At 30.3% G+C, this 12,631-nt stretch overlaps 1 protein-coding gene across 3 annotated transcripts in view; it reads left to right on the top strand.

The window, feature by feature from the left end:
- The window catches only part of LOC113515402 (tyrosine kinase receptor Cad96Ca), a 116,047-nt gene that overhangs the window by 45,090 nt on the left and 58,326 nt on the right, over positions 1 to 12,631 (top strand). For all 3 annotated transcript variants that reach the window (XM_031911354.2, XM_026899595.3, XM_026899594.3), the window contains exon 2: positions 11,863 to 12,081. In XM_031911354.2, coding sequence (XP_031767214.1) covers positions 12,033 to 12,081 — 49 coding nt within the window. In that variant the 5' untranslated portion in view covers positions 11,863 to 12,032. The remainder of the gene's footprint in view (positions 1 to 11,862; positions 12,082 to 12,631) is intronic.

The following is a 12,631-nucleotide window of genomic DNA, read 5'->3' as shown; positions in this document are numbered from 1 at the left end:
TTTTATCAATAAACTTATTGTTGTTATAAAATATATATATATATATATATATATATATATATATATATATATATATATATATATATATATATATATATATATATATATATATATTTTAAATTTTTGGGGCTACCAAATTTTGATAGAGAAATTTATTTAACACATTCAAAAACAATAAAGTCGGATTACGAAAATATTATTAATTAATTCTGAAAGTTAATAATCAACATTACTAATATCATCTTACCCAGACATTCGTGGAACGCCACCCAGACGTAAACAAGTACGTGAAAACTCGAAGGAATGGAAACCCTAACCACTTATACACAGCGAAGGAAACCGCTAGCATTTTTTTTTTTCGAATATTAAATTTTATCAAAATTATTTCAGTATTTCTTGCAGAAGGATCTATTGTTGTCGGTAACAACGCTGTCTGTCCATATGTCCATCTGTCAGGACTATTATTTGTTAGAGATGCTGTGTACGCAGTCATGTGGATAGTGATAAATGTAAGAATCCCTACTAACATTATAAATGTGGAAGTGAGTTTGTTTGTTTGTCAGTTACCTTATAGAGCGTTAACAGATTAACCGATCATTATAAAATTTGGTATACAAGTATAGTACTTGAGATAAAGAAAGATATAGGCTCCTTTTCATCTCTCTCAGTAAACATATGCCAGTCACGCGGTCGAAGTCATGGGTAAAAGCTAGTATATTATTTGTGGAATATTTTTAAGTATTTACTTCGGATCCCTTCGAGAAGGATTTATCTATAATTGTATTGTGGCTATATTACATCACTATTTGTGGACTGATTTTAATTATTCCTTTTTGTAAATGATTGGAATTATTTCCGCATTATTTTTGGTTGTATATGTTGTATAGAAGAGGCAAAATGCTGGGCCATCTTATACGACATGTCGATTTTTTTAAGAGTATAGTAGAAGGAAAAATAGAAGGCAAAAGAGGAAGGGGGAAGACCAAGGAATGGACATGGGACAGATAAAAGAAACATGCTGGAAGAAGATGCATGAATTAGTTGCATCGACAAGAAAAAAGTCTTAATTGAAAAGAGAGAGATGTTGTATTAATTTATATTTCACAAGAAACCGACATCCATTGCGGCAAAACCATTTACTTTGTTTTGAAAATTAAAGTGCTTAATCAATTTTAATAAAATTCTTATGGAATCAATCTGTTACTACGAGTATATTCTTTTACACAAAACAGAACTTTCCAAATCCTTTTATAACTGACGATATATTATAACTAACGAAGTAACAAACATAAAAAAAATAGAGACGAATTGAGAATCACTTTCTTTTTGAAGTCGGTTGAAAGAAAAATAATAATAATTGATTTATTCAGACAACATAAGCCCCATTCTGTTAGTTACAAATTTACTTAATCTATGTTAGTAAACACAATTATAAACATATTATAAACACAAAACTGCGCATTCTAAATTCAAATATATCCAATCAAACGTATCTATGACACATCTCTTTATTTATCCGTGTGTGTGTATGCATTTGTACTTCGTCCTAGTTTTAATCCCAACTGTAGCCAGAATCAGCTTACCTGCTATTTCTATTCTACATTTTCTGATATTGTGCATCTTATTCTCAGAAAATGTATTGTACTTATTATCATAAAATCATTTGCTATAGTTTGAGTACAACTGTACTTAGATTACTGCTTCATTTCATAATTTCTTAGGATATTATGAATAGAAGTGGTGATAATATTATTAGTACATTAAAAGTCAATGGTAAATGGTGACAGTAAATTCTAAGTATAATATTATACTCAGAATTATATAATTCTAAGTATAATACGATATTTTCAGCATTCATCCTTAAGTCAATAACCGATAAAACCCCACAATATTAATGCCTCATCAGAGATATTAGATTTTAGGTATAAATAATATATATATATATATATATATATATATATATATATATATATATATATATATATATATATATATATATTCTTGAGAGGTGACCCGATAGATACCCTTTATTGTTTCCTCCAAAAGATTACAATAGTAAACTTATTATAAATATAAAAAAATTACAAGAAATAATTACAATGAGAAGAATAATTACAATTACTCTTCCAGGCAACATGTGTGTGTGTGTGTGTGTGTGTGTGTGTGTGTGTACGTATGTGCGTGCGTGCTGGCATGCGTGCGTGTGTGCGTGAGTGCGTGCATGCATGTGTGCGTGTGTGTGTGTATGTATGTATATGTATATATATTGTTCAAAACAAAATGAAACAAGTAGATATCGCCTTTCGATAAAGAGAGAGAACAAGATCAATCAAGTTCATGTTCTTGTCAGGTCTTTGTAATAAAACAATTAATACTTCCCCTTCAGCATATCCGATAAAATCAATACAACGCAATAACGAATTCTACAACAACTTTGTTTCATTTGAAGTCAACCGTGTTCTTTATGTAAAATTACGCCATATTTTGAGTGGTCTTAAATAACATTTTAAGCGTATTTAAAAAAACTTAAAGTCTCAATTCGTCTGTATATTTTGCTAGCTATACTATGCACATTCACTCGTGCATCAGTATCATCATCATCATCATCATCATCATTTCAGTTATATATCCACTGCTGAAAATAGGCCTCCCCCATAGACAACAATAAGGAACGATCCTGAGCCACCTGCATCCACTGATTCCTTGCAAAGCATTTAATGTCATCACTCCATCTAGTGGGGAGTTATTAATATATATATATATTCTTTATTGCACTAAAACATACAGTAATAACAATAAGTTAATAACAATGTTAGCTAAGGTGAACTTATCTCTAAAAGAGATCTCTTCCAGTCAACCTAACACAGTGGAATAGGAAGTAGTGAGTGGGCAGTAGTAGTGCAAGACAGAAATTATAATAAATATTTACATAAATAATAAATCATTATATATATATATATATATATATACAATATTAAAACATACATATGAATATAAACCTACATAAATAAGAATATATGTACATACACACACACTCGTACATATAATTTTATAAAGGCGAAAGATTGTAACGATTAATCGATAGACGGATAGATAGATATTTGTTACACTTTGATGCAATATTTTTTTTTTTTATACAACTTAGAATGGCAAACAAGCTGATGGCCCACCTGATGGAAAGTGGTAACCGTCGCCTATAGACATGAGCAGTACCATGAACATAACAGAGTACACTGTTTCGCCCACGATACCCCCCATGCGTTGCCATTCCTGAGGACTCAGATGTTATTCCTCTGTACCCAGTAAATTCACGCCATATCCCACCCTTCAAACCGAAACACAGCCATGCAAATACAACTGCTCCACGGTTGAAACACGAATAAGACAGAGGTACCCAAGCAATCGACTTTTGTACAAAGTCTCCCTCTGGTATACTGGATTATTACTGGACGGTTTTGAATTAATAATAAATAAATAGATAAAATTTATCTATTTATAAAATTTATATATATATATCCTAACTTAGCATTTAAGGTATGACTTATGTATTGATTTACGTAAGCATAACTGCGGGACACAGATATTAATAATTTCACATTCTGAATTCAAATAATTTCAATGTAATGTATTGATTAAATACATATACATTCGTCAATATGTTCTATTCATTTAAATTCGGAATAGCAATTGATTAAATTCCTCATTTGAAATCGTAGTTTTTTTTTTATATTTTACTGAACTAGGTATTATTTTTGCGGAAATCCATGTCACCGGTCATTTGATTAGTGTTTGCAGTCACACGCATACTAATGTTAGTGGAATTAAACAAAATAATTCTAATCATATAACCAGTAGTTTTTATAGCAGAACAAAATCTACATATTTTAATATACATCAAGTTTTTTTTATTACTATATACCTATTGTCTATATTAGCATACCAATTACACCGCAAAATTAGTAATTCTAATTATTATGGTCATTGATCGATATCAAATTATGTAGAACGGTGCTAGACTTCTTGTCGTTGTTGAATTTGAATGTCTTTGACTATTACTTATTTGTCGAAAAGATATTTTAATTATAAGAATAATTACTGTTTTACTAAAAAAGTGAAACTAGTGATGGGCTATATAATATGTTTACATGGCATACTACAAAAAGGCGTCAAGCAAAAATTTACGTGTAATATTTTACTGTGTGTGTGTGCGAAAGAAAGTAATTAATTTAAAATTTTAATACGAGTACAATAATCTATATAGATTTGATATATAAAGTTAAGAATGAACATTATTGCACTGATTAAAAATTTTTACTTTGTAGTAAACATTTATTTTGTTTAAATTATTATTTTGTTTAATTCCGCTATTATGCTGCAAAATAAGTCTAATAGACTAACTAGTGATATAGACTTTCACATAATAACACTAACATTAAAAAAAAAGTTTCGTTAAACACTGTTTTAATAGGCAATATTTTAAATTATTATTAAATAAAATAGAATAAAAAATATTTATTGCCAGAAAAACGCTTAATTATAACAGAAATTACATAAATACTATACAAATTCAAATTATCTTTATTCGAATAGACTTGTTTATAAACACTTTTAAATCTTCATTTTTTTTAAATCTACTGCAGGATGCGGAGTCGTTATCTGGTGAGAAGGGCCCGCAAGAAACTCAACAGTTACTCTTGTAAATCTCTGTTAACATTATGTATATTTATTTAAATGTACCAAAATTACATAGTCACTAAAAAGCCCGTGCATGATCGACTAGCACCATGCACATTCGCCATTCAAGCAATCATTTACAGGGTAATAGGCTTTGTTCAATAAGTATTTTTTAATAACAGTTTTAAATTTATTAAAAGGTAGATCCAAAATATTTTTCGGTATCTTATTATAATATTTAATGCCCATTCCTATAAAAGACCTATTAACTTTTTCTATATGCGTATAAGAAGTATCTCATAATAGGCAAAAGGAACTGACTCAGCGGATGCTGGGAGTGTCCCAGTGAAATGTGTATAGCTGCACAGCGCTGGTTTTCAGCCAGTCCAGTATTTTAGTGCGACCATTAATGTCTAAAACACGTAATATATCTACCATAACGTTAAGAGTAAATAAAATCTTTCCAAGTGACCCGTCCGAAATTGCAATCCCGCTAACAGATTTCTGTTTACCTTCACCCGTACCTTTATTTTCATGACACGTAGATTTATTAAATTATCCGCATTCAAAAAAGACAATTCCAGCAGAAAAAAAATACGTTTTCTGATTCTAAAATTATCTCCGAAAGACAATGTCATGAATATGTAAATTCCTTTTTACATTTCGTTCATTTATATTATTATACGCCTGGAACTGTTTCCTTGCTTTTGTGATTTCATTATTAAATATATATTTATAAAATATAAAGACTTTGAACTTTGTAGCCTTCTTTATACTGCGTGTAAGTAAATGTAAGACTACAATCAATCCTTTATATTTTGTACCCGAATTGAGTGCATACTTTATTGTTACTAACATTTTGATGTATAGAATTCCTTACGTAGAAATATTTTGTTAAGTATTTTCTAAGAACAGTCTATATTCCTTTTATCTGTTTATAGGAATTTGTGTAAAAAATTCACAAAATTGCAGGGAAGGTCTATGTTCAGCAATGTACAGTTAAAGGCCATAAGGAACGGTCCTGAGTCACCTGCATTCATAGACTCCCTGAAGTTCATTTAAGGTCATAACTCCATTTAGTCTGGGGGGAGTCTTACACTGTTAGAAGAAAATGAAAAAGCAGGTCAGTTAGTCCATCGTGATGAATACGTCTGGAATTCATCATGATTATTTCCAGAGGAAACCACGTGGAGGTCGACCTGACAAGGGTGTATTGCTAGCAATAGGACAGGTAGCCCGCATTACTAACAGTCCCTTCCCCCCAATGTGTAGTAGTTAGTTAGTAGTTGGACTTTCGTTTCCAAATTTTAAGGTATTTTGGAAGAGAAGATGTGGCGTAATTTTCTAAACGCCTACTTGCATACCTACCCCTTATGTCATCTATATTTCAGCAAAACCGCAAATAACTCTAAATTTGTTATTGTCACACAAATTTCAATCCCACGTGCAGGTACGTAGGTATACTTTGCCTATTTGTCTGCGTCAAACATCAACGATTTATTGAGTCTGCACTAATTAGAGGATCGAGTTGGCAGTGTATAAATTATTTGCAACATAAATAAATTCCACTTAAAAAATTCAAAAGCAATACAATCTTTATTAAGATTATAACTATGAAAATGAGTTTGTTTGTTTGTCATCTCTTAGCGCCTTAACAGCTTAACTAATCACTATAAAAATTGGCCACTTAATGAGAAGGAGAAGGATAAACGCTACTTTTCATCTTCGTCTATTACCGTTAACAAAGTCGCGGGTATAAGTTACTATCATTAGTTAGTATGTTTTTTTTTTAATTAATTTAATAAAAAATATGAGATGAAAACGATGAGATATTATGAAAATAGATTGTAAATATTTGAATTTAGAACACGGAACCGCGTTTACATGTATATTTTGCTTCGCAATTCTTATAAGCATTTATAAAACGTAAAAAAAACATTTTTTTTTTGCAACTTAGAATGGAAAACAAGCCTGATAGAAATTGATATCAGTCGCCTATTACAAAATTATTATAGAATCAATATACAAACTTAGGTTTCATGTATATTTTTATAATTACTCGTAATAACGCAACTTTTAAAATATTTGTAGTCTATTATTATTTAAATCATTATAATTGTTACTTCATTTTCTCGCATTGTATAACTATGTTAATGTAAATGCTGTGAATACCTATAATAGGCATGTGCATTAATATTGTATTATATTTAATGTTTGTTATATATGTTATAATGCAATATGCTGTTGGTGTTCCTTTGTGGAAATCTGTACAGAATTAACGACATTGCAAAAAAAACTAGATTAATCGAGTAGTCGACGTTTAAAGATATTTATCATTATTGGCTCTGCGATTATCGTATTATTGCGATGATGTATCTTCACAATGCTGTTGTCAAATCAAGTGCCTCAATACAAAAGAGAAAGTTCCTATTGGTATGAGATGAAAGAATATTGTTATCTCCCACTAACGATCTAAAGGTCAACGCTATTATGAAGAGAATATCTTACATAAGAATATGTTGCGCAAATCTTAAAGCGACTTTCAATACAAGAAATGTTATGAATTCGTCCGTACTTTTTGTGTATAGATTATGCAATATCGTCGTCAATTAAGGGCCAATTTTGATAATTCTTTTTACAATCAGTGAAGTTTACTCTCATATTTTTCCAATGTAAACTTTGAAATTAATAAAGAAAGAAAAATAAAACTATCTAGTGAAATACATAGACATTATAGGTACTATCAGTATAAGCAAATTTTAGTCAATATAGTCTTTTAGCATAGCATATGTTTTTATGGCTCTCTGACGCTAATCTTATTTTTTTTCTTTTTTTTTTCCTTCATCTTTGTCCAATGTATTCTTTGCGGAGCAACTCCAACTTGTAAACACACGATTCTGTGTTCTAAATTCAAATACTTTATTTGGAAATATTTAAATACTAAACCCTAGATTTGGGAAACTTAAATAACTAACACATTGAAAAACTAAAATTCTTTTTAATATATGTAAATTTGAAAAACAATATTTGTATTTTAAATGTAAAGTTATGTTTCACAGATGAATTATCTCATGGTAATTTTTCGTGGGTAATTTTTGTGCGTTTCGAAATAACAATTGTGAGATTACTAGTCAATGTTAATTTTATCAGCACTGAGATATCATTCTTTTTCGCTTTAGAGCTAATTCGACTGATGACGTAGATTTCATTTTTTATTGTTATAATTTTATTTGAAGATTAGTTTTCCTAAACACTCATATTTATTTTTATTTGTTATATAATAATTTATATTGTTCTAGTAATTTATAATAATTGAACTTATACATGTACTCGTATAATTTGAAAATTTTTCAAAATTTGTATATGATTTAAACGAGATTAAACTATTTTCAAATGACTTCAAGAAAGGGAAGGTTCTTAAGTCAGTGTTATTTTTTGCGTTTGTTATCTAATAACTATCATTTATAAAACGATTTTATCTGAAGGGATATACTTTTAGATTAGTTCCATAGAAATTTTATCAAAATCTGTTCAGTATTTCTGAAGTCTTTGCGGAACAGATCTTAAATTATGTTTAAAAAAGTAAAATCGCGTAAAAGAAAAATAATACGAAATAACTCCTCTTTTCCAAGTCGCGTAATAAAACGCCTCATTGATTTTATAGATTCAATATCGATTTGTGAATTCAGACGTTGGCTTTAGAAGAGAACAATTTAGCTTTTGAGACAGGTAATGTAAAAGCATAGAAAAAGAAATACTTGTTCACTTTTTCATGTGTCATAAGAAATAAAATCAACTAATCACAAATGGGCTGTTTATAATATTTTTATATATCTAGCGTATTCATTAAACATGCTTGATAAGTAATTTTATCGAAATGCGCCATCTATGAATTGAATATACAAAAAATAATTGCTAGAAAGTATTACCTACCTACCTACCCTGTATTATTTCGTTTAAAAGAACAGTTAGACAAGTTAGCAAACTTCATTCTTATGTTTCCATTATTACCTACTATAAATTGTGATAACTCTATTTCATAAGATTTTTTTTTATTTTTTTTTATACCACTAAAGTGTTAAACAAGCATACGGCATATCTACTGGTAAGCAGTCACCGTAGCCAATGAACGCCTGCAATACCAGATACATTACGCGCGCGTTACCGACCCTGAAGAAATCTCTTTATCCCTTTTTTGATGAACCCCAAATCTTTTGAAAATATCATTATAATATCAATAGAAATACATGTTACAAACATAAACAGTGAAATAAAAACCCATTTGGAGTTTATTTGTCACTGTTCGAATACATTTACTCGCACTGTCGCTTATTTGGAAAATAGTTTGGCAAAAACTCAATTGTTTTTACATTTTTGTGTCATTAAAATCGATTAAGTAGTTTAGTTTTTAGATCAAAAGAACTGGTTTTGAACTGGAGTCGTTTTTTGTGGAATACTACCTAAATATTTTGTGTACATATTACGCAGTAACTTCGATTATTCGGTCTCAATTCCAATAGTTATTTAGGTTTGATTGTATTACAAATCTCAGAACCTCATTGAATACGTATTACTAATTCCACAAATTAATTTATTATTGACTGAAATTGATCACCTACCAAGAACGAAGTTCTTATAAAATGGCGTTAATTTGGAAAACAATTAGTAATGATTAGATTGAATACTCTTAATGATGGAATCAATCTTTTTAATCAATATAGATTATACAGTATACTATAATAACAGATTAATAATTTAAAATGTATAGTTTAGGTAAATAGCTTAATAATTAGTTTAATTAGTATGCGTAAATATTTTACTTGTTCGTGATTAAATTGGATATTTTTTTATCCAACTTAGAATGGCAATCAAGCTGACGGCCCACCTGATGAAAAGTGGTATCCGTCGCCTATAGACATTAGCAGTACCATAGACATAACAGAGCATACTATTTCGCCCATGAAACCTCCCCACCCCACTCTACTCATGATACGCGTAGTTGCCATTCCTGAGGATTCAAGTGTTATTTCTCTGTACCCTGTAAATTTCTTGCCATACCCCACCCTTCAATCCGAAACACAGCCATGCAAACGCAACTGCTTCACAGTAGAAACACGAATGGGACAAAGGTGCCTAAGCATACGACTTTTGTACAAAGTCTCTCTCTGGTGATATTAAATACTAGTAATAAGTAGGTGAGTGTCAAAAGGGAAGGAAGGAGGACGAGAGATGGGCAGCAGCGTCTCTCTTAATACACCTCTAAAGCCTGACTACGGTTTCCAATCCGCCTGCCAAGCGAGGCAACTATTGGCCAACCCCTCCCCCAAGGGAGGCTAATGTTCAGCAGTGATCAGTTAAAGGCTGAAATGATGACGATGATGATGGTGATGAATATTAAGTATATTGCAGTAATTTACTGCCAGATAATCTCAAAATTAAATATAATAATTAAGTATCAATAAATATAATATATGGCTATATCTTATTAATATTGTAAGATGCTTATTACACATTACATTGGTTAAGTTTTAATAAACAGTCGACTAACAAATAACAACTCTATGCTATAACATAGTATATTACAACTGACTTCAAAAGGAAGGTTATCAATTCGGTTGATTTTTTTTTATCTTTGTTATAACTCCGTCAAGTCTAAACCCTTTTGGAATTTTTTTTTCCAGTCGTGGCCAGCCTATAAATTTTCCAGAACCCACGCATAATCTGTTCTGATGATAGTTTTAAAAATAAAACACCTGTTTCGATAACCATAAAATTTGTTTTATTTGTAATATAATTATTCATTAAAAAATTTAACAAATAAATTGCATACATATTCTTGCTCTATTCATTCATAAAACTAACATGGATAACATGATAATTTATATTATTTTTTCATGGATAGTTTTTTTAACTGACTTTAAACCCACGCAGACTCTGTTCTGATGTAGTTTTTTTATGTTTGTTATACAGTATCTCATATACTTCGTCAGTGGTAAACCGATATAGAAAATACTTTTTTATCTGATAGGATATACAATTTGTATGTAATTTTATTGTAATGTTATCAAAATCAATTTATTAGTTTAATTTTTGAATCAAAGTAACTGATTTTAAACCATATGGAAAGTTTTTTATTGATACAAAAAACAAAATTTTTTTTTATGAAACATAATATATACAATCAAACTCACGATTGTCTCCCATTTTTTAAGCAGAATCAAAATGCCAAATGCTTTTTTTCAAACAATTATCTTAATTACATTATATGCCTATTTTGGTTGTAAAAAAATCGCTTTTCGATACAATGCAGATGAAAAATTCAATAATATCTTACTTCACGCCGAATTCTTTGTGGTGTAAAAGGAAGGAACTAACTGTCAAAGGCCTATTATTAAACACACACACACACACATATAAACACACACACACACACACACTTCATCTACTTTTATAACTATACGCGTATTTAGAGGAGTGATGCAAGATGCAAGCGAAGCTTCACAAAGACGTGTCTGAGCCTATGCGCCTTTTTAAGGAACTACCCTCCCCAATCACTAGAAACAATCCTAACACACACCAATATTCATAACTCATTAAGAGTTGTACTCTTTATAGTTATGAAAAGCAGAAGACTTAAGAAATATAAAATGTTAAGTTGTTTACATTAATAATTTTTACATTTAAATTGTATATATAGAGCATCGAGTTTCAAAAACAAGTCAACATTTGAAAATTTTTAAAAAAATTGTCAAATTAGTTGACACGTTTTTTTATCAATGTTATATAATATATACATACGCACATAATGTACTTTGCTGTATATTTAATTATTCAATAAATAAAGTAAGTTTTTACACATTAAAACGATGCAAAAATATATTAAACAAAATAAACATAGAAGTTTTAAGGAAACCCTCATAACTACAGGCAAAATTGTATGAAAAAAATTACCCGCCTTTCTCTAAGCATTTGTATGGAGACAATCTATTTATATAATCTAAGTTTATAAAATACAATTTTAAATCGAAAGCACAAACATAGCAGCAAAGTTTGTTGAAATGAACAATTTTCCTGCTAAAACTGCATTCAAATTTAGCGGTAAAATAGTAAAACTTTTAACTTAAGTAAAACATAAGTTACTTGAATAATAATAATTTCTATTCTAAACTATGCACTTTGTTGTTACAGATTCAAATGGATTACACGAGTGCATCAGATGTGTTGTTGTGTAACAGTGTGAAATATCGTGCATGAAGTGAAGTGATGACACAGTGCAGTGAGATAACGTCATCAATGAAGCGACGTAAACAGCGAACATTTTCCAATAGAAGACCGGCAGTTCAGTGAAATTGTACAATATGTATGCTGTATCAGTTTGGATATTGTTTACAGCATGTATAACAATCGGTAAGAACATTTTATTTATAAATAGTTTAGCTATATCGTTATTTTTTTTAGGGTTTCTGACGTCCTTAATGGAGTACCGTTTGAACACACTCCTTGGAGGAAAAGAACTATTAGTAATGAGGATCTGACAGTTCCATTGCTAGCAATGTACCCTATCAAGTCGACTTTTATGCGGATCCTCCTGGAAACTATCTTAGTCAGTTTTTATGGAATTCGTCACGATGGACTAACGAACCTATTATTTCTCACTGGTGCCCCGCCAGTGATAGCACAGGCGGGGTTACCACTTCATTATCGTTCAATATAGAAATTTGCACGAAATTTCATTAGTACGTCTCTCTCTCTCTCTCTCTCTCTCTCTCTCTCTCTCTGTGTGTGTGTGTGTGTGTGTGTGTGTGTGTGTGTGTGTGTGTGTGTGTATATGCATGCGTACGTGCGTGCGTGCGTACGTTCGTTCGTGCGTACGTGCGTGCGTATGTGTGTGTAATTTATTTATTTTTGCATATATGATAACATCTTTATTTTTTATATATCTGTGATAAAATAATAA

The sequence above is a fragment of the Galleria mellonella genome, unplaced genomic scaffold, assembly GCF_026898425.1.
Source record: "Galleria mellonella isolate WM207_F2 unplaced genomic scaffold, CSIRO_AGI_GalMel_v1 utg1260, whole genome shotgun sequence".
Taxonomy (NCBI): Eukaryota; Metazoa; Arthropoda; class Insecta; order Lepidoptera; family Pyralidae; genus Galleria; species Galleria mellonella.
This window is presented reverse-complemented; position numbering and strand designations above follow the sequence as displayed.